The sequence below is a fragment of the Gaeumannomyces tritici genome (assembly GCF_000145635.1).
Source record: "Gaeumannomyces tritici R3-111a-1 unplaced genomic scaffold supercont2.3, whole genome shotgun sequence".
Classification (NCBI taxonomy): Eukaryota; Fungi; Ascomycota; class Sordariomycetes; order Magnaporthales; family Magnaporthaceae; genus Gaeumannomyces; species Gaeumannomyces tritici.
In genome coordinates this window covers 5147350-5172935 of record NW_008804547.1, presented here as the reverse complement: position 1 = coordinate 5172935, position 25586 = coordinate 5147350, and the positions used below count along the sequence as shown (strand labels likewise).

Here is a 25586-nt window from a genome sequence, read left to right as displayed (position 1 = left end):
GGACGTTATACCCTGCATGACTTGCGTGGTTGAGCAATGTCGGGGGGTCGCTACGTCTCTCGACAGCAGTCTGGATGGGTGCGCTGATAATACGGCCATGTTCGATATTCTCAACGGCACATGGAGGCGCAAGCAAGCACTACTCAGGTGCATACCGTCTTTTCATATTGGCGATGGTAAGATTAATTATGAATTGCAACGCGACGTAGTGTAGAGTCCATCTTCTGCTTGATCAATGGAACTCCCTCTTTTTGCTCTCTTCCTCGAATTTGTTCCACATCCCTGCTCGTCCGTATCTTGGCCTCTAGCTTCGGGGTGGAAAATGAACAGAGCTAAGAATAATGGAGAATGTGTAGAAATGCAATGCAGGATTTGCTCTTGTGGCGATAGATCTTGCGCGTGATGGAGCGTTGTGCAGAATGAACTAGGAATTCTCGTGGATGTGTCGTATCTCGTGCCTTCCCAGCCAACTACTGGAAGTTGACGGCCACACCAGCTTCGCCCTGAACTCTGCCGTTGACAGATACGGTGAACTCCATGGAAGCGCCGACGGGAACCATCGCAATCTCGGTCTTAAGCACCCCAAATATCTCGCCCTGGGAGTTAGTCTCTGTATCCAGGTCATGGAAGTCCACATCGAGTGTGCACTTGATAGTGCACATCGTCTTCACATCTGCGGTCTTGCGACTGGGAGGCTTGGGCTCTTCGCTGGCGAGAATTTCGACAGCGTAGGTGCCGCTGAACTCGCTCTTGGTGTACAGCGTGTAGAAGCTGCGCTTGACTGGGCGTTTCTGTGAAACGTCATCTCCCTATTAGTATTGAAAGTTAGCCTGACCCTGTGTAGATATGTCGAAATCGATCAAGGCAACGGACAAGGCTTATCCAATGCGCTGCCAAGATTGTACTTACTCTCTTGAGAAACCATTTCATCTGGTTGTTAGCTTTGTGCTCGAGCTCCTTTTCGCACCAGTACTTGTCTTCCACCAAATGCTTTCCCTTGATGAATGTATCAAGCGAATCGACGCCGAGGCTGGCTCGAGCAATAGTCGAGGTGACACAGCTGCGAAAGCTTTTGAGCACTGCGCCACGACAGATGGCAGTCCGGCTTGATGAATGCATGTTAGGAGCCATATTCGAGCCCTGGGCGAGGCGGAAGGAAGTTAGCTCACTCACGGTCTCATTCCAGTTGACTTGAGCACGAGGATTCCAGATTCGCAATGTGCATCCTCGAGCTGCTGCTGAATGTACCGGCTACTACCCAAGCCACCGACAAGAATAATTGCCTATGATAGTCATGGAATTGGTTAGCATCTTTCGATCTGATTGCACCCACACGCTTCTGCAAATGTACTTACCGTTACCTTGCAGCCCCGACTCCGCGTCTGTTCGATTTGCTGGTCCACAAGCTTGTCAATGCCCCCAAGTGCATGGGCAAAAGCCTTCTGGATGAGGTGCCTATGGCGGATATTCATGTGTGATCAGTTGCAGTTCTTTGCGGGGTGGTCCTGATCCGGACTGAGGTCAGGGATACTTACCGTGGGAGATAGAGGCAGTGGCCCCGAACCTGTGGTAGCGTTGCGAGGTCGCAACTCGAGCGCTTGCGCTTTTTCGTCGTCATCTCGCCAGGGAGCCAGATAGGGTACTCCGCGTCGCCTTCAAGCTCGAACTGGGTCTTGATGCCCTGTTCCCAGTCTTGCTTCAAGACCTTTTGGCGTGCAGCGATGTCAGACGCATCCCATTGGTTGCCAATCGCGTCCCGGCACATGTCCTCGATGGCCTTGTCGATGAGGAAGCCACCGCAGAGATCACCTTGTCCCTCGACAGCTTCAGCCATAGCAATTGGGTTCACTCCCACGATCTTGTAACTTATCGTGTCGGCTGTCCCGCCGCCTGCGTCCATGACGATGTAGGTGTCGCCAACTTTAGGCTCGTACTTCGGCTCTGTCAGCGTGGCCAGCGCAGCAGCCTCAGGCTCCGACGTAAATGTCAGTGTAGTCTTGCCCGCCAGTCGTGCGTCCAAGATGCCAGCCTTTTGAGCGGCTTCGGACATGGCCTGCCTAGCATAGCCCTTCCAGATGGCGGGCACGGTAATGACAGCCCTAAAGACCTTAGTCTTGAGGATAAGCGGACCGAGTTCAATGGTGATGGTCTTGATGGCATGGTTCCAGAGCAACCGTAGATAGTCGGCTATGACATCAACCGCTGACTTGCCGGTTTTGCTCAGGAACTCTCGACCGCGGGTCAGGTACTCGGACGAAAAGAGCTCGGCGCTCATGTCTTCCTTCTTGAGCAGCAGGAGTTTGAACCACTGGAGCGAATCCGCATCAGCGGGAATCTCCGACCCCCAAAGCACCTTGTCGCCATCGTAGAAGATCTGGGATGGAGTCTTGGCCATCTCAGCCCTTGTTCCTGGCCACTCTGAGATGAAGGCGACGTTCTTCTCGGCAAACATCTTCTGGGTCGCCCACGCTACACCCGAATAGCTGCGAAGTTATGATGTCAGCTGAGGAACTTCCCACTGCTAACTAATTGCGAAATTCACTTGCGTTGTTCCAAAATCGATGCCAACCACTAAGGCATCATCGTCTGCCATGATCTCTGAGTCGGGTGAGCGCGGAAACAAATGCCTTCGTTATTACGTAGAAAGATTGTGAAGACTGTGATGAGGCTACTTTACAGTGAGGTGAACTGAAGCTGGAGAGTGAAGAAGACGAAGGACGGCAAAGGCTAGCGGGAAGAAAGTGAGGTGCCTGGGTAAGTGCCTAGGTAGGTACCTAGGTGGGTGGTAGGTGTGTTAGGTAGACTTGAAAGTGCATGGGTGACGAGTTTGTCGAGATATCTCTCTTGAGATATTGCCTAAAAATCGCCTTTCACGAATTAGGCAGGAGCTACCTGGCTCCTACCCAAGTAGTAGGCAAATATCTTATGCTACCAGTTAACGAACCCATTTACCGCATCGCTCAGAGGCCTACTAAAAACTGAGTTGAGTTTCACACTTCCCTCACTGCCCTTTTCGGCATCTCTCTGCTGCCGTACAAGAGCAAGATATGCAGCACTACCTCCAACGCTTCCTACGATCCTACCTATTTACCACAAAGCGAAGATATCAAAGGTCCCGCTAAATCCCATCTCCTCATCATCCTTCCATCACTTATCATTTATTAATCTTAAACACATATCCGTGTAACCACGGTCTGCTGATCGCCATCCCGTTCAAGGCCAGGCATCTCAGTACAACATGTCCACTACTGATGTGGGCACCGAGGCTGGCATGCCCAGTGCGGGCACAAGCGGTGAACTTGACACCGAAGTACTGCCTATGTCACTGCTCGATGGCACGCAGCCGAGTGATCGGTCTGAGGCGGTGAACCTTGACTATGAGACCCAACAGACACAGTCGCAGCAAGATGGCCAGAAGGTCTCTCAACGGCAGGAGTATGTTTGGCAGTGGCCGCAGCACCAGCATCAGACTCGGCAGAAAGTCCAACATGATCAGCAGAACTCGTCTGCGGTCCCGGTCTTCCTCGAACCGGAGCAGCAGGGCGAGCGCGGTCTTGGGGCGAGTGTTGAGGACCAAGCGAGCCGGGAGGCGATGCGCGAGCGAAGGCAAGCGTGGAGAGAGAGGAGGCGACAGAGGAGGCGACAGAGGAGGCAGCTCAGAAGATTGCTCAGCAGCATTCCAAACGGCACCAACAATCTATCCGCACCGACACAAGAGAGCCCTGGGACGGCACAGGCTAAGATCGGTGTGTTCCAGGCCCGACTCGCAGCGGCTGAGTCAGAGCTCGAGCAAGCGCAAACAACCATCTTGGCGCTGGAAGAGTCCTTGGAGATGACCTGCAGCCAAAGCGATCACATGAAAGAGTGCCTGGAGAAATCCGAGGCCGCCCTGGAGCAAAAGAAGCAGCAGCTCGGCGGGGCCGTGGAAGAATGCAATGCGACCTACGACCGCCTGGAGGAGATCGAGGCTGCTCTCATTCAAGAGCGAGAGCTCCGAGCAGCGGCCGAGACGACGAGCTCGCAGTGGAAGAAGGAATTCAACGAACTTGCGGAGCAGGTGACGGCGGAGCGACCAGTCAGTCAGGAAAAGCTGACAGATGACTATCTCTTCACCGAGGTGAAAAAGCTCGACTTTAACATCAAGAAGTTTGCGCAGCTGTACTTCGGCAATGAGCACTTTCATGGCGCCGCGCGTGACTTCAGCATCTCATTGGCTACGTCGCAAGCCGGCGTGAAGGAGATGGCTGTTGTTAGGACACTGCCTGGGGGTTGCTTCCGGGTTGCTCAGGCGGCCCTGTGGTCGCTGCTGGTTCGCTCGGTCTTCGGAAAGTATTTGTGGTGTCTTGACGGTGAGGAGAAATCGCTAAGTGATGCCTTTCGAAAGGCAGAGACATGTGAGTGCTCAGAAACTAATCCCGGAGCTCCTGGATGGAGAGTTCGACAATGATAGCTAATACCTAGGGACTTAACAGGCATGATGGCGTTGATAAAACGCTCAAATCCCGAGAAGATCCAGCTGGACGCCGAGCACAAGTTCCACGACTGGAAAGCGCACGCCACCCGCCACTGTCTTCAGAGCTCCCGCACTGATGATGACGCCGTCAACTCCTCGGATGAGCTTAACAGTCAACTCCTGAACATTGTGCGTGGGTGGCTCAGGCCGCAGCAACGCTGGTCCATCGACAACGCTGCGTTCGCCCGGGCGCTTGCCGGCATCCTGGACCAGTCGCTGAAGATCGACAAGGAGATTAGCAGACAGCCGACGGCTGTCAAGTGGCTGCTTCCCGAAATGTCAACACGCTTCAACTTCGATCCTTCGTTGATGGAGGAGGTAGATGACAAGTCCACAGACCTGCCACGCCGGGCGGTCTTCGTTTGCGTCTCCCCGGGTCTGATGCGGCGCGGCACCTCCTCAGGCGGAAACTTCGACAATGAGAGGCTTATTATACCTGTTGGGGTGTCCGTAGGTGCCGTCACGTTGGTTCGGAACGTCGAAGGGGTCCGGCGACTCGGAGGTCGGTTCTAGCCGCATTCATGGCGCTGCTGATCCAGACCCAGAGAACGTCGCCAAAGCCTATGGTTGTTTCCATGAGCTCGTGCTTGTTCATTATCTCTAGCAGTTTCCTCCATTGGTAATCGAGTTCGGAACATTTGCGAGCTGGTTCATAAGGGGTTGACTCTTTATCTTTCTACTTTCCTTCTACCTTTTTCTTGCGCTCACTTTCCCGCTCCCCTTCCTGCTCCCTAATGATTCTGGAGGCTTTCCGTGGCGTTGATTTTACGATGATCCAATGCGTTGAGTTTTCTTTTCTACTTTTACCCTGCCAAATTGCTTTTCCTCTCATTTTTCATGTCTTGAGGGCCTACATTTTCGTGGAAGCCATCTCCGAAAGGCAGCTGGAGCAGGGACGGACACCAAGTTACGGAAACCTCGTACGTGGGCCACATTTCACAAAGCTAGTGGCGGTAGGATGGTGAGGTATTAGGTGCTATGATTAAAGCATGCTCTCTGGAAGGGGAATCAAGAAACTACTAAGCAGAGGCGAAATGCCAAACTAGGGGGGTAGTCTAGATGGTCGTAAATCATGAACTATCGCCGACACGTGAGGAGAAGAACCCTAAGGGGAATAGAGAAGAAGTCATGATCACATGAGTCCTGAGCCAAGTGAAAAAGAGACAAGAGTGAAAAAAAAGTCAGACACCAAGACTCCTAGCACCAAACCACGTCCGACAGGTACACCCCTCCTCATTTGGTAGGGGATACGGCAACCTCGCCCGAGATGAGCGTGTTGAGCTCCCACGCGTTGAGGGTGCTGCGACGTCTAGACGCCACCCTCTCTGCGCGGCGTCCCCGCTTCCGCGGCGACGTGAGCTCACCCACCACCATGCGGACCGTGGCCGAGCCGGTGCTGCTGCTGTTCGCGTCCTGGTCCACGGCGGGGGACGCGCGCGCCGACGACGCGGCCGAAGTGGCAGGCGAGTCGCGCTTGACCGAGTCGGCGCTGTTGCTGCTGCCGATGCTGGCGCCGCCGACCTCGCTGTCCTCGGCCGACCGCGCCGTCTCGTTGGACGCGGCCCTGCTACTGGGGGCTGACGCGGCCTCGGCGGCGATGGTGGCGGCGCGCCCACCGCGGCCCTGCCTCGCGGCCTTGAGCTTGGCGCGGACGCGGGCGGCGTCGGCGTCACGCTCAGACGCGGCCAGCTTGGCGGCAATGGTGGCCATGGTGAGCGGGCTCTGCGGCACGCCGTTGGCGTTGGCGACGCGGGGGAGCGGCAGCCTGCTGGAGACCGGGGGTGGAACGACGATCTTGGCGGGCGTGGTGGGCGCCGCCTTCCTGCCGGCGCGGGGCGTGGGAGCGGGCGGCGCCGTCTGGACTGAGCCGGTGGACTTGGTCGCCTTGTGGCCGGGCCGGAACGCGCTCTCGGCGGGACTCTCAGGCCGGCTCTGCGTCGTCGGGGCCGGTGCCGACTTGGCCGCCGAGGCGCGGGTGGGCCTGGACGAGGCCGGCTGGGCCGTGGGGCGGGTGGGCTTCTTCGCGGGCGGCTTCTGCTCCTTGGTGGCCGCCCTGGTCGTGTGTCGCTTCTTGGCCGGTGGTGGTTGGGTGGGTTTCGCGGGGGCCGAGGTGTTGGGCGGTGGTGCCTCGGGCTGGACGAGGCGGATGCTGCTTTCTGTGCCCGTCGAGGTGCCCGAGGTGCAGGACGCGGCCGAGTCTGGGCGCTCTTGTGGCACCTGGCGGGCTGCCACGGCCGTTATGGGGCTTTGGCGTGGCTTCGACAGCGTCTCGATATCGACAGTGTCTTCCTCTAATATGGTGGTGAAGTCGCCTGGTCTCTTCCTTGACCGAGAGGCGTCTGGGTTTCGTCTGTTGCCAGCACTGGCCGACTCCTTGAGAGGGCTCAACCTAGGCGGCACCGGCAGCGGCGAGGAGTCCAGCATAATGGACTGCTCCAGGACAACCACGTTGTCTTCTTCTTCGTCCTCGTCGACAAAGATGCTAGACTCCGAGTCGGTATCCGAGTCATCCGGGCCGTTGTCGAAGGCTGGGGCCGGCACCAGGTGGAGGGATTCAGCCGGGCTTGGGGAAGGTGGGAACCTCCTTTGTGGCTCCTCGTCCTCGTCCTCCTCCACCTGCTCACGGACGGGCGCGAGGCCGAGGTCCAGGGGAGGGATTCGTTTGGCCGTGTCTTGTGGTGCCGGCTCCGCATCTCTGACACGGACAGGGCTGAGGCGAAGACCCATGTTGATCTCCTGGACGTTGACGGCGCGGCCGCCCTCGCCCACTCGCCTTCGCCACGTCTCCAGCAGCAGCATGGCATCCTTCCACCGCGACTCCATCTTCTCCCAGCCTTCGCGCAGCCTGTGGATCTCGTCCTCGCGCACAACGACCTCCTCGATGGGCACGAATGACGGGTTGGTGAGGATCGTCCTCAGATGCAGCAGGATCGCGTCCATCTCGGCCCCGACCTCATCGACACCAGCGGAGCGAGAAAGCGGAGCGTCAGCCGGTGCGCTGTCGGTCGTGCCGGATTGATAGCCCGACATGTCCTGGAGCATGGATTGGACCTTGTGGATGAGCGTTTTGAGTTCCTCGTTCTCGGTCGACAGCCCTTGGGCGAGCTCGGCCAGAAACGAGGACGATTCCTGTCGGAGATCATAGACATCGTCGGCCGTAGCACCTGGGCCAGGTGCACCAGCATCTCCTGCCGTCGCACCAGCATCCCCAGTGACGGTGATGGTGGTGATGGCCTGTGCCTTGCGCTCGCCCCGGGCACGTCCCGCATCACCAACGGCCTTTTTGAGCGTGTCAATCTGGAGGTCTCGTTTACGGATCTCCTTGGTACATGCTGCACGAGTTTGTGCCACCGCACTGCGGGTGCGTACGGCCTCCTCTTTCAGCTTCTGCACCGAGGCCTCGGCGTGGGCGAGTTGTGAGCGGAGTGTGTGCACCAGCGCCTCGGTAGACTGCAGGCTCCGTCGGGTGTCGGCATGGGCGTCACGCTCTCGGCGGACATCGTCGATGGCCCTCAGATTCTCAGCTCGCAGGGTGCGGATGTTGGTTGCTAGTGATTCCCTGTTCTCCGAATCCCTCTGTCGTTGACGGCGTTAGAATACGCTCCGCCCAGTGTGGACAAACAGAAAACGTTATGCACTTACATCCTTCCGTAGAATCAAGTCGTTGATTACCCTCAGGATAACCGCCACCTCGTCCGGCTCGGCTGAAACAAAACCAATTGGGCAATCGATGAGCCCGCGGGCCAGCAGCTGGTTGCAGACGTACGTGGACGCCGCCCTGAGGTTTTCGACCTCGATCATCGCATCGAACGCGTCAAGCAGCAGGCGGCGAGCAAAGGAAACAAGCTGCAGGTCCGTTGGAACTCGAGGGCGGTGCAGAGGCGGTGACGGATGAATTCTTCAAGCTGAGGGCGGTGACGGGAGGGTATTGGGTGGAAATCCGATATCCGTGGAACTGCAACAAGCAGACTGATAAACCGTTGAGCTGGTTGCTTTTTTTCCCTGGTGTCAATACTTGTCTGGGCGTCTGTCGCCTGGGGAACGGTTAGCGCCCAGGACAGGGGTCGAATTAAGGCCTGCCCGCATGCCCGTGCCGAAGCCCAAATTGTATTGCCAGGTGGGTCCACATGTCCACGTCGAGAAACAACAACACATTTCGCGCTCTCTAGCACACACCACCTGGCGGCACCTGGGCCTGGGCAGCCACTCCTGCTGGCGTTGCATTGCTAATCCCCATGCATCACCGTCATTTTATGCTCCTTCGGGACACCCCGGATGTGTTAGCCTAGCGTACCCCCGGATTTGCAGCGTTTCAGTGAACCCTTCTTTTCGAAAACAACACCTGCATCTCATGCGGGGAGGCCTGGAATCCTCATTAACCAATGTATTTTACAGGTTGCCCTTTCTGATTCTATCCTATTTCCTATCCTATTTCCTATCATCCAGGCTTTGATTTGCGGAACGTGCTTCCTTCCTCCCAGGGAATCGCGCTCGCCGTGCGGCCCATGTCTTTTTGCGTAGCTCCACTCGGCTTGTTGCCGCCGCCATTCTCTTTTGAGAATTGCTGGGCCAACTTGGCCTGCCAGGGGCCCAGTTCGAGAAGGTGTGTGCGTGGTTGCCAGGATCCGCCGGCCGATCATTGAGCTGGATGGCATGCCAAAGCGCAACGCCAGGAGAAGGCATATGCGGAGGAAAAGGGGGCCCAAGGCAGGTCCTAGGGCTGCTGCCAACTACGGGATACCCAGCAAGCGAGAGACATGTGCGACTCGCTCCCTGGCAGTCCAGCTCGTTCGTCAGGCTGAGCAGTTCGTCCCCCCCAGACGGCTTCGCCTCCCCATTGTGGGTTCAATCTCGGCTTTTTCATGATTTGCAGGCAATGTATTGACGGGCAGGCGCACGCAATCATCTTCAATACGATCCTGCCCTGACAGGCTATCAATCAAAGAAATGGCAGCTGCTGGGCTGTCTCATCGGCATGGGCGGGGAGGATCGATATCAGACACGAGGATCTGCACGGTTGCGAGAGGTCCCACCCACCCAGCTATTTAGCGCGCACGTTGCTTCTTTCGGGCTTCCAACGTTGTGCCTGAAACCTCTGGCGTCGTCCTCGCTCGCGTGCTTCACGCCAGTGTCTATATCAAGCGTGCATGTATCGCGCGGGTGAGGCAACGCCGCTATTGGTCGTCGGTCCGCTAACATCGAACGCAAGTTGCTTTTCAACACCCACTTGGATTCATCAATATCTCTGTGACCAACGAAAAGGGTTCATTTTTATACAGTATCTCTCTACCAGTGTCCTACGCAGTGTTCATCGGCACCCCACGCTCCTCGCAGTATTTGCTCACCTCCTTGGCCAGCGTCGCCTTCTGGCGGCCCGCAAGGTCCATGATGTCGGCGCACACCTCGCCCAGGTCGCCCCCGCGAGCCTTGGCGACGTCGTGCACGGCGTGCATCTCCGCGAGGACGGCGCTGAGCTGGTTGGGTAGCCAGGTGGCGACCAGGCTGCCGCCAGTGGCGCGGTTGTAGGTGGTCTGGCGCAGGATGTACTCCTTGCCGAAGCACCAGTGCCTCCAGCGGAAGTCGCGCACCTGGTTGAGCGCCTGGATCCAGAGCCGGCACGACTCGAGAACCGCCTCGGCATCCTCCTCTTGCGCGGCGTCCTTGGCCAGGCCGAGGGCGTACTCGCGCAGGCGCTCGGCCGCGGACCGCTCCTTGACGTACTGCAGGAACTGGCGGTGGTTGCTGGGCCGGTACTGCCTAAAGTCCTTGAGGACCTCGGTCAGGGGCGTGTCGGGCATGGGGATCTGCAGCAGGTTGTCCATGAGCGGGACCATGCTGTCGTTTGCGCCCGACTCGCCCCGGAAGTTCCAGGCCTCGCCGTTGCTGACGCCCTCGTACACGACCCCGTCCGGGAACATGTCCTGCGAGGTGATGCCGAAGATGAAGGTCCGGAACGACGTGTAGCTGCCCGGCTTGGACTTTTGCCACATGGTCTCCATGACGCTGTTGATCTTCTTGAGCGCCGCGAGCACCTGGCCCATGCCGGCGTTGAAGCCCGCCCGCCGCTGCGCCACAGTGGCCGTGCCGTCGGGGGAGCACGCGTCGAGCGCCGCCATGGTGCCCGCTACCAGCGGGCCCGAGTTCCGGACCATGTCGATGTGCACCAGCACGAAGCCGGCCTCGGACGAGGTCGGGTCCAGGCCGTGCTCGAACGCCCTGATGAGCCGGAGGTTGTCGTACTCCAGGCCCTTGGAGGGGTCTTGAAGGCGGTAGTTGAAGAGAGCGTACGATCCGGCATACTCCATGAATGGCTTGAATCCGCAACTGAGAAGACGGGTTCGATGTTAGTCTAAGCCCTATCAGGGTGGCCTTGTGCAGTCGATGTCATGTGATGATTGATAGGGGTGGTTATATCAAGGAACAGATCAAGTGACACGAGAGGGGGTGTACACATTGTAAGGATAGGTAAGGGTATGTAAGGATAGGTGATAGAGAAGTAAGGGCAGACAGGGCGCACGTTGAATGGGTATGATAAGGCAAGGCTAAGGGCAAGCGATGTTGTAGAAGGCGATGTGTATCGGCATGTGGTCATGAACATAGATAAACACACTTACATCTCAGCACAACGGGCAATCGGCCTTGCAATGTTGGCCGGCAGCACGTTCCGGCCCAGGCCGTACCCCTCCCCCTTGAGGAAGCGCTGGTGACAGGGCTCGAGGAGATATGCGGACGCCAGGAAGGAGTAGTCGCGGTAGAGGGCGTTCATCAGGGGCAGGTCATCCTTGTACAGCTCCATCTTGTCCGTCAAGTCGGGGAGCTCCTGCTTGACGACGTCGCCGAGCCTGCCGTCGGCCAGCAGGCCGGGCTCGCCCGAGAGCGTCTTGACGGGCATGCGGCTGAGGACGGACTCGAGGACGTCGAACTCCTTGGGCAGGGCCACGATGGGGTCCATGCGGGGGAGGAACCCCCTCGTCTTGGACACCATGAAGGCCTGGAGGGACTTGTCCTTGGGGACGGCATCCTCCAGCACCGTGAAGGTGGGCACGGGGATGTCCTCGACGACTCCCATTGTGTAAAAGGGGTAGGATGATATGGGCAGGGAGAGGAGGTAGGGGGCCTGTATCACAGGGCGAAAACCGGGTAGGAGCTAGTTTTTGGTCTAGAGAAATGTTTGTTGCTGTTGTGTGTGGTTGATGTCGAACCTTCTGCAGATTTTCAGACACCGGCGCCGGAGCGCGTTGATATACATCGTGGCCGGTTTTAATTCCGCGCGATTCTCACGCCTCCCCACACGAGGCCGGCGCCCTTCCGGCCTCAATTTCTGTTTGTCACAACAAGGTAATTCATGCGGTAGATAAGCCACCTGACCGTCATTCCAGTCCCAAGCCCAAGCAGAGGGGACCCGATGAAACCTGGACCGCCCGCCCTTGTCGGCTTCCTCGTCGGCTCGAGGTGGAAACGGCGCTGTTCCGGCCAGTGGCCGGAAGGGATTCCGCCAGCAACATTTCGGCCATACATTAGCACCCAGGCCTTGAATATATTTACTTGATCGGGACTCTGTCTGTTGCCAAAATGTAGTTGATGTTATAGTTGATGATATCTGCTGTCATGGCGGCGCGGCCTGGCGCCTTGCCCTTGTCCGTCGATGCTCCGACGGGAACCGCGGACGGGAAGGGAGTGTTTGCGCGACGGCGGAGACGATAGCCAGTCACGAGTCATCCCCCCGGTCAAGCCTTGCCTGGGTCTTCACACTAGCCGCGGTGGGACAGGATGGCAAAACTACGATGCCCTGGTGCACGGCGCAGAATCGATTTCGCGGTCAAGCGTCAATCATGGAACATCAGTACTCGGAAGTATGTTCGTCCCGTGATGTCAACCGTAAAAGCCACGGCTAGGCTGCAGAGTGGTGAATCATGTGATACAGAGCGCGGGCGAGAGGAGGAATCCCAAGAGCCCTTTGCCGCTGGTCCAAAGCTACGTCCGTCCGCATTTCCCGATAAAGCCTCCGCTCCTCCTGGGGTAAAAGTAGGTGGCATCAGGTGGGAAAAGAATAGAGCGTGGGAAAAGATGCAAGAAATATGAAAGACGACCAACATCAGAACGTGTGGGGATTCCAACGAACAGCCATCGCAACGTTCTGCCTCGTGTGGAGAAGCGCTAAAGTGGTGATGGCTTGAGCCACAAATGTGGGGGAGCCAATCCCATTTCACCTATTACTCAAAGCTCCGCTTGGTTCCATTCGACTACACCTGCCTTTATCGTTCCAGGGCGGAATCCACCCGGGATGTAAATCTACTTCTAACCGGCTTCATAACCATCACAACCAACAGAGGCAGTGGCAACCTATTGAAGAGGGTGGGAAAAAATTGTGCATTTTGACTAAACTGGGCATTAAAACCGGACAGGGCGTTAAAAGCGGGCAGGGCATTTTAGTATACCGACGTGGGAAAGTGAACCCGCGGATGGCGGCCTGCTCGCCCGTCACTTATATCACTCAGCCAAGTCAAGACATGGCATTCGAAATCAAGTATATCCCCAAGTATAAACTACCCAGACCCTCAACTACCTGGGCTGCTCCCGCCCTCGCGGGGCCTCGTCGCTATGGAGCTGCGCCGGGGTCTCGGAGCCGTACAGCTCGAAGCGGGAGCCCACATCGTCGGGGGCCGCCGGCGTCTGCGAGTACATGGAGAGAGCGCGCGCGTCCATGTTGGAAAGGTTCGTGACGTCGCTCTTGCCGCTGACGCTGCGGCCCGAGTCCAGCTCGACGGGGGCCACGATGTGGCTCGGCTCGTCCGGGTGGGACGGGACGCCGCGGTCGAAGCCCGGCGTGGCCTCGCGCTGCGTAGTGGGCGAGTCCACGTCCGTGTAAGGGCCCGCCACGGCGTCTGGGCCGAAGTAGTCGGCCGTCGGGTACCGCACCTCGGACGCGGTGCCAGAAAGCGCGCCCCCGCGATCGCTGCCGACGCCGGCGCCGGCGCCACCCCCTATCGTGCTGCCGCCGCCGACGATCATGGGGACGGAGGCCCGGCTGCGCGGCCCGTACCCACTGCCGACGCCGCTGCCGCCGTCGTGGATTTGGCTGACGTCCTGGCTGCCGTAGCTGGCGGTGCCGCGGCGGCGGCGGCGGTTGCGGATGCACAGCCACGTGGCGATGCCGATGACGACGGCGGCGCCGAGCACGACGCCAATAGCGATCCCAGCCTTGGCGCCCGTCGACATGCCGCCATCGCCGCCGCCGTTCTGGTCGACCGTTATGGAGCCGTCGGTGGGCAGGGCCGGGACGGTGGCGCAGGCGACGACGCTGCCGACGCGGGTGCACGAGCGGCCGACGGGGCAGCAGCCGCCGCCGACGGAGGACGGGCAGCTGATCTGGCTGGTGGTGCAGCCCTCGGGCACCTGGGGCACGAAGCCCGTCGGGGTCTGGGAGCGGGCCGCGAGGCACTTGCTGCCGCTGGCGCAGGTCGAGCCGTAGCCGCAGCACCCGTCGCCCATCGAGCTCGGGCAGCGGAAGGAGCTGGTGGCGCACTTGCGGCCGCAGCACGCCGGGAACGTCTCGGTGCTGACCGACGTCGAGCCGCCGGGGGCCGTAGTCGTGACTGTCCTCGTGTCGTTGCACTGGAACTGGCTGGTCGGGCAGTTCATGGACTCGGAGCAGCTCGAGCCGGCGCCACAGCACTTTGCCGCTCCCTGCTTGTTAATGAAGCACCACTTGCTGTTCTCGCAGCACGAGCCCCCTGATCCAACGTCGAGACCTGTGTCGGGTGAAAAAGGGGTTTGTTGGGGTAAGTCAGGGGTCGCATGGCCGCCTGGGGCATCACCAACCGGGGCTCAAAGTAAGGGCGGCATAACTCACAGTTGTGAAACCCGGCATCGCAGCTCAAGACATCCTGCCGCTTGACCAAGAGGTTCGCGGGGACGGCGTCGACGACGAGAGGAGGGTACCACCGCGCCTCCAGCGCCGGAACGGCGTCCATGGCCGCAAAACGCGGCGGCCCGTCCGCGGCGACGCAGGTCAACCACAGGAGCCACGCCGCGATCTCGACGGCGGCGCCGTGTGGCCGCATGTTTGCGGTGAGGATGGGTAGCACAGGTACGGTACCAACAGTCGACTCCCACAGAGATTAGTGAGGGGAGACCGGGGTGTGCATCCTCCGCCAACGACCAGTCAGAAAAGGGAGCAACAGGTGAGTGTCAGGGCAGATAGGCCACACACACACAAGACTAAATTTACCCCAAGATCCGACAGCGATCCGAAGTCGATCAGTCACCAAAGCCGGATATGTGCGAGCAGCCGAGCCGAAAGAAGTAGAACCATGTGGGAGGCAGAAGGCAGTTGGGCGTGCTGGGGTAATAACACAAAGGCGGGAAGAAGTTGGCGGATGGGGCAGCCGGGAATAATATGTATCCTCCTGCAGCCCACGCAGTGTCAGCGACGATCCCACCACCACTTTCACTTCACCTTCCTGCCGAGAGGCGCCAAAGAAAAAAAGGTGCGATGCATTCTCAACCGAGTACAACATGGTGGCACCCTAGAGCCACGAGGGAGGGGGGCCCGCCGGGACCGGGCTTACGCTGACGGGCGGCGAGACAATAAATGGGCCATCAATATCTGCAATTTTTTCTCTATTGCTGTTGCCTGCCCGCTTATCGTGGATACCGCATGTCGCATCTCGTGAGCACGACAGCGGCCATGCCTTTGTCTGGTCTCGTCCCCGCCCGGCTGCTCAGGTACGAGGGTCCAGCTGTGTATCCCGTCCCACGGTGGCAGGGGGGGTGTGTGTGTATGTGTGTGTGGCGGCAAATGCGCCCGGCTGGGATTTTCGCCAAATGTTCCTGCAGAATGAAGTGGGATTGCGAACAACCAACACGGCCAGAAAAGAGGAGGGGGGAGACGGAGAATTTGGTCGCGTTGCGGCACAGCAGCAGCACAGAGAAGGAAAAAAAGAAGAAAAAAAGACCCTTGCCCCCCTCTGCTGCAGCTCGTCGGTGCCCTCTTTCGATGGCGCGAGACCCACCAGACAGCCTGCCCGGCATGCATCAAATGCTGCATCAGACGGCTCAATACTCTTGGCGCTCTTGAGTCCATGGTTGGGGCCAGAGAGAGGAGAGTCGCAAGACTTGTCGTCGAGCTTCGGGATCTGCCGGCCCCCGATTCCAAGGCGCAGAAGGATTACACAGAAATGGGGAGTAGAGAGTGGGTGAGAGGCCTCTCTCCCTGCCCATCGTGTCCAGGCCAGGGTTCCCTCATGCCACCAACAGTAAAGACCACGGAACAAGCTCTGCTTTCTTCTGTGGCAATGATTATTCTCTGGTATCTATCTAAAGCTGAGGGCAATATTAACAGTATAACGCCGATCCATCCATGCACATGTCCACGTGGACCAAAACCCAATCGCACGCCGAAAACAAACCCGTCGAGGACAAAACATCAGACTTTTCTTTCCGCACCCAGAGAACCGAGCCAGAAAAGTAAAGATTTACCAGTCCAAACGCCAAATATTACCCGTATGGTACGAATCCCTCAAAGTATACGACCAGATTAGGCAGCACAAAATAACAGAAACTGGGGGAGGAGGTGCGTGATCAATGATAAAGATGCAGCCGTCGTCGGTGATCCCGATGCCCGGTGGCGACAACCGAGAGGCTTCGGCTAGCAGACGACCCCAAACGGCGTGCAGCCCCTCAGGTCGCGGACCAGGTCCTCGACGTTGCTGAGATACCGCGACAGCAGCGCCTGCTTCTCCTCGGTGGAGAGCACGGCCGCGCTGGTGCTATCAGAGCGGCTGCGCCGGCCGCCGGCCATGTCGGCCTCTGCGCCGCCAAAGGCCTTTGCTAGCTTGCTGGGGCTGCGCTGCAGGATACCGGGGACCGAGTCGCGCTGCTCGGCGCGCGGGATCGAGGCCGTCTCGGGCATGAGGTAGAAGTAGAGGAACTCCATAAGCTTCAACTTCAGCTGGCGGCTCGTCGAGCGCGCCTTGAACAGGCTCGTGATGGCCAGCAGCCCGTCGACTGACTCCAGTGTCCTCAGGTTGTCGGGCGCGTCGAGGAGCGCCGCCACGAGGGTGAGGAGCGCCGCCTGCTGGATCGCCGGGCAGTTGCAGGGCTCGAGCAGGTCGAGGAGGAGCTATGCGAGCCGTCTGGTCAGCAAGCCGTCGTCGTCACCCCGCAGTCTCGGGGATCCGGGAGACATACCTCCATGGTGGGTTTCCTCCTGAACAAGGCGCGGCTTTCCCGGTGCAGCAGCAGACTGCCGTGGAGCAGGTCCAGCGTGGCGATGATAGTCAGGTCGTTCTCTTCGTTTCCTGACCCGAGCAGCTTCTCGAGAAGGGCGATCAGTCGTGATGCGATGTTGTACTCGAACCTCCCCTGCAGGCGCGCATATTCCATGAAGCACACGTCGGATCCCAGCTCCTCCAATGTGTGGTACGGGGGCTCCGAAGGCTCGCCGTTCTTCAGGCAGATCTTGGCCATGAGGAGCTCGATCTGCCTCAGCCCTTTTCTGACTTTGGACGGGTCATGGGAGTCCAGGTAGTCGAAAGCACGGCAGATGAGGTTGTCCATCCTGATGACCCAAACTCGGTCGAGCCGCTTGCGGTGGTGGATTGCTGTTCGTTCCGAGTTGTCCGTTATCGGCTGGTTGAAGTTGGATGAAAGACGTCGCTGCTTGGATGTATTGGTGTGTATTCCGGGTGTGGAAGTAATGCATGTGTTGTGGTTGACCCAGCAACGACACCAGGGCTCTGGGGCGGCCCACTCGACGCATTGTCGCCAATCAGTGGCACGGCGGCTCCAGTCAAGAAACCAAAGAACGTATCGCTTAGTCAGGAGATTCAGAGCGATATTCGTCTTGAAAGCAGAAGTCGACGATCATCGCATATCACGCTGGCAATCAGGCCGCAGCTTTGGGGGCCAAAGCAAGGGACGACACCGCCCCAATACTAGGTCCATCACAACAGAATGCTAAGGCACCCGCACACAGGTCTTGGGTTCCGAGGCAAGTATCAAGGCAACGTCGCAACGACAGACTAGTCAGCAAACGTTGCGGTGGGTATTCGGTGAGACAGCGTGACAGCTCTCTGAGGCACTCTAGGCCTGTCTGCCTGTCTGGAACAGCAAAGACGAGGCGAAATGACGGTGGGAGGCAGGCGAGAGAAGAGCGAAACGCTTTCCCAGCGTCGCCTTGCAGCGCGTGCTAGTGTCACACGGATGCGTCATGAGATGCTGCAGCAATTCTACCTGCTTCTTGTGCACCTTGGTAAGCTCTCCTTCTTGCCCAACGGCCAAGCTTGGGCTCGGAGGGGATTATGTGTCACGTGATAGAAAAGACCGGAGGTGATGCTAAGTGGGGTTGTAAGCCGACGGCACGCTGGTCCAAGGCATCTGGGCGAGGCGCAATTACGGTCCGGACAGCCTTGTGAGCTTGTGAGTGAGTGAAGGATAGTGAGGGACATGCTTCGAACCGGAAATGATTGCCCGCGTCGCCCTCCTCGTGATGTCGGGTTGGAAGATGAAAAGGAAGGAAACAGTGATTGGTTGCGAGTCGTCGCTACGCAGAGGTGGTCATGGGTGCTGCAGCAGAAACGGAAATAGAGAATCACCTTGTCCCGCGGGCACTGGTTTCTTGTGTGGATCCAACTGGCACCCGTCCAGAATCTCGCCCGGTGGGTGCAACTTTGTTGGCGCTCCGGAACATCATGATGCTTTTTTCTTCTTGTTTTTTTTTTTTTAATTGTCGCCGGTGGCTCCCCGATGATACAATAATCTGGACTCAACTCTCGAAGCGTGAATTGCGAAATCGTGGGAAGTATCCTTGGATGCTTGCTTCTGGGCGGAAGGTTGACGAATGCGTCCACGGCCGAGATCAGGGGGCCTGGTTTGTTGCAAAAGCCCCGTCTCAAAGCATCTGGATCAGAAAAACTTCCCTGCCGCCCAGGTTTGATCGTAAAAAAAGTGCTACCTGAAAGAGGCTTTGGGAGACACGACAGACGTGCCCAGTCACCACAATCGAGGATTCAGCGACATGCAAATAGTGACCGACTTAGCCCCGACGTGCGCCTCGGACTCAGCCAGTGCATTTTTGATCTCGGCGTCAGAAAAGGCAAACGTGTGCAGCCTGGCGAGGGCGACGGCGAGCTGACAGCCGCCGTGGAGGTGTGATCCAGAGTGGGCGGTGGAATTTAAAGGCAACGATAAAAGAAATATGCTGCCGAATCGGGTAAGAGGCGCTGCCAAAAGCACGTCCCCTTTTTTCCCCGGCTCCCGTCCGCTTGGCTTGACCCGCGATTGAGCTTCTCATTTCTTCGCAGCAGCAAGTCGAGCAATCCTCCAGCTCGCCCTCATGGCGCTGGAGGTGCCGACCATGGCCCCAACCTTTTTCCCTCGAATGTCTGCTCAATCCCCTTTCTCCCTCCCAACCATCTCCACAAACCTCACCCAAACCACCAAAACGCCATCGCCGCCTTCCACCTCCACTTCATTTTCAAGTCCAGGCTCATGCCCTTCGCCGACACCCAGCGCCAGTAATCCTCTCCAATTTTGGGAAGCCGACTTAGCAACAACTCACCCGGGCTGATCGCCTAGAGTCCTTGGTCCGCCTTGTCACTCGCCAGTCTTGAATAATCCCCCAACCTGATTGTCCACCACCACGCCGACCGCCCGACCTGGCCACCCACCACTTGCATAAAGCACGAGAGCCTCGCTGCACCTCTCTGCCCGGGGCACTGGTCCCTTTGCCACCGCGTCGCTTCCGCGCCATCCTCAAATCTAAGCGTGCTCACGCCCACGGCTTCATTTTCTACCCTTCCAGCAACCGCCATGGCACCGGCAGCGACAAAAAACGCGTCATCGGCCAAAGACCGTCGCAAGTCTGACAAGGCTGCCGCGGCACCCGAGCCAAGGTTGGAGCCCGCAAGGCCCGGCCTGGTGACGCTCGTCGTCCCGCCCGAGAGGCTGAGAGCCATCGTCGACCCTTCAAGCGTCTCGTCCTTGCCCGAGGAGACGTCGGCCAAGGACAAGGAGTCGCCCACGACATCGTCGACGCTGGCTGCCGCACCCCCTTCCAACCCGGACGCCCCGTCAGACTCGACCCCGAACACACCCAACCCCAGTGGGACCCCGGCACCCCCTTCTGTCATGGGACCTCCCACCGAAGGCCCCAAGAAGAAGGGTGTCAAGAGGTCCGCCGCCGTGGCGAATGGTAACGGGAGTGACGGCCCGACAGCAAAGGTTCGGGGCAAGCCTGGCCCCAAGAAGAAGGCGAGACTGTATGTGGACCTTTTATCTCCTTGCTTTATATTCAGGATGGGTCTCGACGGACACTGCCCCTCGGCGCTTCCGGCTTTCCATGTGAGCACCAACTAACTCGAACCCTGCACAGCGACGACGGCACTCTCGAGTCCGGACGTGCCAGCCTTGGCGGGCACAAGCTAGGTCCCAAGGCCAACCAGGGTGCTATCAACGCCGGTCTGCGGGCCTTGGACCGCTCGGGCAAGCCATGCCGTAAGTGGAGTAAGGGTGGCTTCACTCTCAAAAGCTTCACGGGTGTCGTGTGGTCGGTTCCCCGGTGGACTGCTCCGACACGGCCGCAGCCTGGGGCAGAGACCCTGCCGTCGCCTCCCGAGGAATCGGGCTCGGCTTCCGCCGAGGGTAGCGGTAGCAACAAAGAGAATGGCGTCGCCATCTCCCTTGGCGTCAACGCTACCAACGGTAGTAACGATAGCAAATCCAAGGACGATATCAGCAACGGAGCAGTCGATGTCGAGATGCAAAGCGCCCCCAGCGTAAATATGGATTCGCCTGCTCCCGCCCCTGTCGCTGCAGCCACTTGAGCTTGACAGCTTGCTTTCGTCACAACGCCTGGCTTTTCTTTTGCTTCTATACCTTCCTTGTCACTATCCTATTTCGTTTGGGTATTATCCACTTGGCACCGTGCCCCGGAGGATTTCGGCACAGTTCCTCCTGGTCTCGCTAGAATGGGTGGCTACAACCACCCAAGACATGAGCAACTGCGAACTGGCTCCAACATGGTGGGAAGACCTAGTGTCTATCGCCATTCTGGCTTGCTGCAACAGTCCTGGCTCTTCTTTTCATGTGTTTGTTCGGCGTTGATTGGGCTACAGACAGCTGAGCGCTGTGGGCGGTCTGGCGTTTGAGATGGGTTTCTCTTTTTGTCTTTGGGGGCGCAGCGGCATGATGGCGTGTACAACACCGACTGGAACAAGAGTTTTATGGGAAAACATTTGGAGCAATGGCACATGGCTGGCTTAATAGAATTGTCACTGTTTTGATGTTTGGTATCTGGTATTTGTGAGAATGTAATTTCTACCATGTTTTACGACTTGGGCGATGCCTTGTTGATTTTCCTTCTCGATCTTTATAGATGGTCCCCTGGACAAAAATGCCATGACGAAGCACGCAATGGGCATCACGTCCTCTTGGTCAGGGTGGCGATAGAACGGACGGGGTTTGAGCATGACTCTCGCGCTGTCTGGGAAGTGAGGGGGTAGAAATTGGGTGGCTGGCCATGCTGGCCATGCTGGCTCTGGATTTGGGAGGCAGACGTGCAGCCAGGCGTGCTAGGACAGTAGGAGCAGCGCCGAGTGTGCGCGTGAATGGGTGAATGGCACTCAATGCGATGTGGGCCATGCCCGCAATCCACGCTGCCGTCATGCATGCTCCCGAATGGGGAGAGCGTCGTTTGCCTCGTGCCCACTCCAACTGGATGGCGAAGCCGACAACGGAGTGGGATGATTGATATACATGACGAGACAGACGGGACGGAGAGAATATAGAGCGGTAGGACGGAAAGAAAACAGGAGGAGCGCCATTCGGTATCAAAGCATTGTCTTTTACCTGAGCCACTGCCCGAATTTCGGGACCTGCCATCCGGGTCGGTATTTGATCTCGGCCACACGTCAGCGGTTCCACGTCGGCTGTGGCTTGGATGGGCGGTTCGATTGCCCTGTCCTCGATGTGATTGACGACGGATAAGAGTCAAATCCTCGGTTGGTTTGGTGATGGCCTGCCTGTAAATGCCTGAATCAATTACAACCTAGTATGTATGTGCCTTCGCTGCTGCGCGGTGCTGAGCGAGACCAACGGCAAACAGGCCTGAGCGAGTCTATGACACAGGCCAACGTGACAGGAGAGCTCGCGCACCTCAAACCTCCGCACAGCGCACCCGACCTGAGCACTCTACTCCACTTATCTCCAGCAGCCACCGACCACCTCCGCTCCAGCGAATCTGAGCTGGGACTGCCCTGGACCTGCCCGTCGTGGAATCGAAGGAGAGGAAGGGATTTGGCGTCTTTTTTCTTCTCTTTCCTGTTGCGCATCGTCCGTGACGCCCTCTTTGCCTTTTTGCTCGCCCTCGTCATCGACTTGCCGGTGCTGTCTGAAGACAAATCCACCAGTCCTCTTTGGGCCATCCCGCTCTTGGGGCATCCCGCTCCACCCGAGCAACTTGCTGCTCGACGACTACGTACCCTCCTCGACACACACTCACGCACACACCTCCACACCTCGAGCCAGCCAGGTACGCGCACCACCACGGCCACCACCACCACCACCACCACCACATACAAACAGCGACGTTCTAATTCTCGTCAGACCAGCCGAAAGCGGTGGCCGAATCCCCCTCGCTCTTCACGGGACCACCCCAGACCGTCCCCGCGCACGCAAAGGCCTGCTATGACCAACCCGTACCAGCGCGGTGGCTCGGGCTCGGGCTCGGGCTCCGCATCCTTCCTCCCAGATCCCTCGCTGCACTTCGGCCCGCGTCGGTCCTCCTCGTACGCGACCGTGGCCTCGACCACGGGCCCCATCCCCCGCCTAAGCGGCTTCGCACACCTCCTCAACCCCGTCGGCGCCGGCGACAGCTACGACCCCCCAGACTACCCGCCGTCCTCGAGGGCCGACATGGACGGGTCGTCGAGGAACGGCGCCGGAGGGCCGGGCGCCGGAGCGGGCGGGGACCACGGCATGTCGCAGAACGGCACGGGGGCCCCGGCAGTCAGGTACTGGCAGCTGAGGAATCCGCAGCTGCAGCCCCAGTCGAGGGCCTTTGAGCCCTTCTACCGCCACTCGCTATACGACGGCTTCGGGCCCCAGGCACAGGCGGCCGCCGCGCGCCACTTCACGCCCTCGTACCTCAAGGGCTCCACATACGCACAGAGGCTGGAGGAGTCGCACCGGGCCAGGCTGGCCGCGCTCAAGGAGGGCGCCGGGGCCATGCAGGGCCAGGCCGTGGGCGCGGGCGGCGGCCTAGGGGCCATCGGTGCCGGCCCCCATCACAGCAGCCACCATCACCACGCTGCCCAGCATGGGATGACCGGAGTGTCGGGCGGCAGCAGCAGCGGCGGGGCGGGCGTCAGCGCGGCCAAGATGACGGCAGCATCACATCGAGGCGTGGCCTTTGAAGTGGCCGAGAAGATGCTAGGCGGTCTCGAGGCAGAGACCCCGGTCACGCCGCTGCCCACAAGATGGAACAAGGACGACAAGTGGGGTGGGTTGGAAGTCCTGGCCGAAGGGCTCGAAGTCAAGCTCACAGGGCCCAAGGGCCCCAACGATAGGGAACGCGACCACGAGGCCTGCTCCATCCGGGCAGATCACTACATGCCGCATGAATGTGGTATTTACTACTACGAGGTCACGATATTGGCATCCAAAAGGGACGAGTAAGTCTGCCGGCTCTACTATTGTGTTTCGGACGGCAGTGGGCGAGAACACAAGCGCTGACAATGCCGACGCCCTGCAGAACCACAATAGGCATCGGGTTTGCAACCAAGCACACATCAATGGCCAGGGCACCCGGCTGGGAGCCAGAGTCGTGGGGCTATCACGGAGACGACGGGCGGAGCTTTGCTGCGCAGAACGGCGGCAGAGACTACGGCCCCAAGTTCGCCGTCGGTGATGTCATTGGCTGCGGCGTCAACTTTAAGACAGGCAGCGCCTTCTACACCAAGAACGGCGGCTTTCTAGGTAAGGGCGTCCTTTCTGCCTGCGCTGTTCGCCGCGCTACCGGCCGCGCTTTGGCGGCATGTTACACCCATCGCGGAGGCCGTGACTGACGTCTTTGTTTTTCTTGCTTCCTGATCAGACGTCGCCTTCCGAGATATCAAAGGAAAGCTCTACCCCTCTGTAGGGCTCAAGAAACTCGGCGACCACGTCAGGGCCAACTTTGGCCAGACGCCGTTTGTCTTTGCCATTGATGCCATGGTAGAGGTACGTCCCACAATGAACAACATGACTGTGTTATTCTATGCTAACCATTCATTCCTACTACAGAAGGAGAGGAAACGCATCCGGACTGAAGTTGACGAGACAAGGTGAGTTAGAACCAGGCGTTTGTGACGCTCACGACTTTGTCTAGGCAAACACCCAGCTAATTGACGCCCCCTGAATTCGTGTAGCACTGCGAATCTTGCACCCTCACTCGATGAGACAGGACTCATCCAGCAGTTGGTTCTTCAATTCTTGCAGCACGATGGCTATGTCGACACGGCGCGGGCTTTTGCCGAGGAGATGCAGTCGCAGAAGCAGGCCCTGAGCCTAGACCCCACAGAAAAAGTCGAGGGACTCAGCCTCACGGACGATCAGGACGCCAACAACAGGCAGCGGATAAGGAGGGCTATTCTCGAGGGCGATATCGACCGCGCGCTATGGTACACGAACAAGCACTACCCGCGGGTCCTGGAGGCCAACGAGCCCGTCTATTTCCACCTCAAGTGCCGCAAATTCATCGAGATGATACGCCGAGAGGCGGAGCTGAATCTCCTGGCGGAGAAGCGGGCCGGTGCCAGCAACGGGATCGAGGCACACGACATGGATCTTGACGAAGGGGGTGCCGCCGCGTGGGTGGACCAGATGGAAACCGAGGACGGCTACAACGGTGCATCATCGACGTCAGATGGCAGAGATCTGCTGAACCTGGCCATCGTGTACGGCCAGACGCTGCAAGCCGAGTACAAGGACGACCCAAGGCGAGAAGTCAAGAAGATGCTAGAGGAAATCTTTGCCCTTGTGGCCTACACCAACCCGCTCAAGGCCAAGGAGGTGGCGCACCTGCTTGACCGCAAGGGAAGGGTGGCCGTCGCCGAGGAGCTGAACTCGGCGATATTGTGTAAGTGCTTTACTCCTCGCCACGTGCCTATCCTCTATCCCTTGCTTGATGGCAGTCTAACCGGTACCCCCTCGCAAACAGTATCGCTGGGCAAGTCGGAACGTGCAGCGCTCGAGAACCTGTGGGCGCAGACCACGGTGCTCCTCGAGGAGCTTCGACAAGAGGGCGGGCCTGGGGCCTTCGTCACCATCCAAGGCGTCGTCGACCAGATTCCGACCCGCCAAATTTAACCCGTCCCGTCGCCCTACCAGTGTGGTGTGGACCTATCAAGACTGAAGTGTTCACAGTGCTATGGGGCCGATTTTCTGTTGTTGATGGACGGCCCATACTTGCTACATTATGCCTTTTTTCACCTCTGCATCACAAAGAGTCACATTTATCTCCTACTCAATCCCCTCGACTACACAAGGCCGGCGTTTTGGGAAAGGGGGCGTTTGGCTGCTATTGTTTTTCTTCTATCCATGCGCCGCTTCTAGCACTACACTTGACCCCCGGTGTTTCAGTCCAGGTCACCACCTCGCCAAGAGGCCTTTGCCTGCGAAAACGGCACAGCCAGGGCCTAACAGGCCGTCATGAATCTGGCACTCTCATATTACGCCTCACCGGTGCTTTCCACGATGCTTTTCCGCTCCATCTGTTTCTGCCTCCTCACGACGAACAACGGCCACGGGTTATAGCACCAGCCACGGATTTCGGTTACCGGTCCAACCCCTCTCGCCCTTGCTCAAAAGGTGACTTTACCGGGGGGCAGTTGCAATGGGTGTTCGGGTGGGAGCGATGGGAAGCTCGAGTTGGAAGGCTGTGGGGAGAGGTCACAAGCGCGCGGGGGTATACAAGTCCCAGCCACAAAAGGGTTTCGTCGCCTTGGCTTCCTCATTTTTTTCCTATCGGCCGTGTTTTCCTTGTTGATGCCCAACCATTTTCGCCGATTTCCGTACCCGACCCCCCCCCCCC

General features: G+C 58.6%; 8 protein-coding genes across 8 annotated transcripts; 3 read left to right on the top strand and 5 right to left on the bottom strand.

The window, feature by feature from the left end:
- Nucleotides 1-470: 470 nt before the first annotated feature.
- Nucleotides 471-2452, bottom strand: GGTG_06858 (hypothetical protein; the record flags this gene model as incomplete). The annotated part of the gene is made up of 5 exons (XM_009224680.1): nt 471-809; nt 910-1105; nt 1174-1283; nt 1356-1455; nt 1536-2452. 5 exons carry the CDS (start codon nt 2450-2452, stop codon nt 471-473), a joined length of 1662 nt encoding a protein of 553 aa, XP_009222944.1.
- Nucleotides 2453-3792: 1340 nt separating this feature from the next.
- GGTG_06857 (hypothetical protein) lies at nt 3793-5404 on the top strand. Its single transcript, XM_009224679.1, has 2 exons — nt 3793-4394; nt 4473-5404. Exons 1-2 carry the CDS (start codon nt 3833-3835, stop codon nt 5024-5026), a joined length of 1116 nt encoding a protein of 371 aa, XP_009222943.1. The 5' UTR covers nt 3793-3832; the 3' UTR covers nt 5027-5404.
- Nucleotides 5405-5465: 61 nt separating this feature from the next.
- GGTG_06856 (hypothetical protein) lies at nt 5466-8509 on the bottom strand. Its single transcript, XM_009224678.1, has 2 exons — nt 8156-8509; nt 5466-8089 (listed from the first exon to the last, which is right to left on the bottom strand). Exons 1-2 carry the CDS (start codon nt 8312-8314, stop codon nt 5747-5749), a joined length of 2502 nt encoding a protein of 833 aa, XP_009222942.1. The 5' UTR covers nt 8315-8509; the 3' UTR covers nt 5466-5746.
- A 1174-nt stretch (nt 8510-9683) lies between these two features.
- On the bottom strand, nt 9684-11693 carry GGTG_06855 (indoleamine 2,3-dioxygenase). Its single transcript, XM_009224677.1, has 2 exons — nt 11128-11693; nt 9684-10837 (listed from the first exon to the last, which is right to left on the bottom strand). Exons 1-2 carry the CDS (start codon nt 11580-11582, stop codon nt 9811-9813), a joined length of 1482 nt encoding a protein of 493 aa, XP_009222941.1. The 5' UTR covers nt 11583-11693; the 3' UTR covers nt 9684-9810.
- Nucleotides 11694-12866: 1173 nt separating this feature from the next.
- Nucleotides 12867-15432, bottom strand: GGTG_06854 (hypothetical protein). Its single transcript, XM_009224676.1, has 2 exons — nt 14367-15432; nt 12867-14265 (listed from the first exon to the last, which is right to left on the bottom strand). Exons 1-2 carry the CDS (start codon nt 14575-14577, stop codon nt 13076-13078), a joined length of 1401 nt encoding a protein of 466 aa, XP_009222940.1. The 5' UTR covers nt 14578-15432; the 3' UTR covers nt 12867-13075.
- Nucleotides 15433-15781: 349 nt separating this feature from the next.
- Nucleotides 15782-18617, bottom strand: GGTG_06853 (cell division control protein 14). Its single transcript, XM_009224675.1, has 2 exons — nt 16706-18617; nt 15782-16637 (listed from the first exon to the last, which is right to left on the bottom strand). The coding sequence occupies exons 1-2, from the start codon at nt 17072-17074 to the stop codon at nt 16164-16166; spliced, it is 843 nt and encodes a 280-aa protein (XP_009222939.1). The 5' UTR covers nt 17075-18617; the 3' UTR covers nt 15782-16163.
- Nucleotides 18618-18803: 186 nt separating this feature from the next.
- On the top strand, nt 18804-20936 carry GGTG_06852 (hypothetical protein). Its single transcript, XM_009224674.1, has 2 exons — nt 18804-19776; nt 19890-20936. Exons 1-2 carry the CDS (start codon nt 19328-19330, stop codon nt 20338-20340), a joined length of 900 nt encoding a protein of 299 aa, XP_009222938.1. The 5' UTR covers nt 18804-19327; the 3' UTR covers nt 20341-20936.
- Nucleotides 20937-21484: 548 nt separating this feature from the next.
- Nucleotides 21485-25586, top strand: GGTG_06851 (RanBPM). The gene is made up of 6 exons (XM_009224673.1): nt 21485-23187; nt 23268-23491; nt 23610-23734; nt 23798-23838; nt 23923-24632; nt 24714-25586. The coding sequence occupies exons 1-6, from the start codon at nt 21569-21571 to the stop codon at nt 24860-24862; spliced, it is 2868 nt and encodes a 955-aa protein (XP_009222937.1). The 5' UTR covers nt 21485-21568; the 3' UTR covers nt 24863-25586.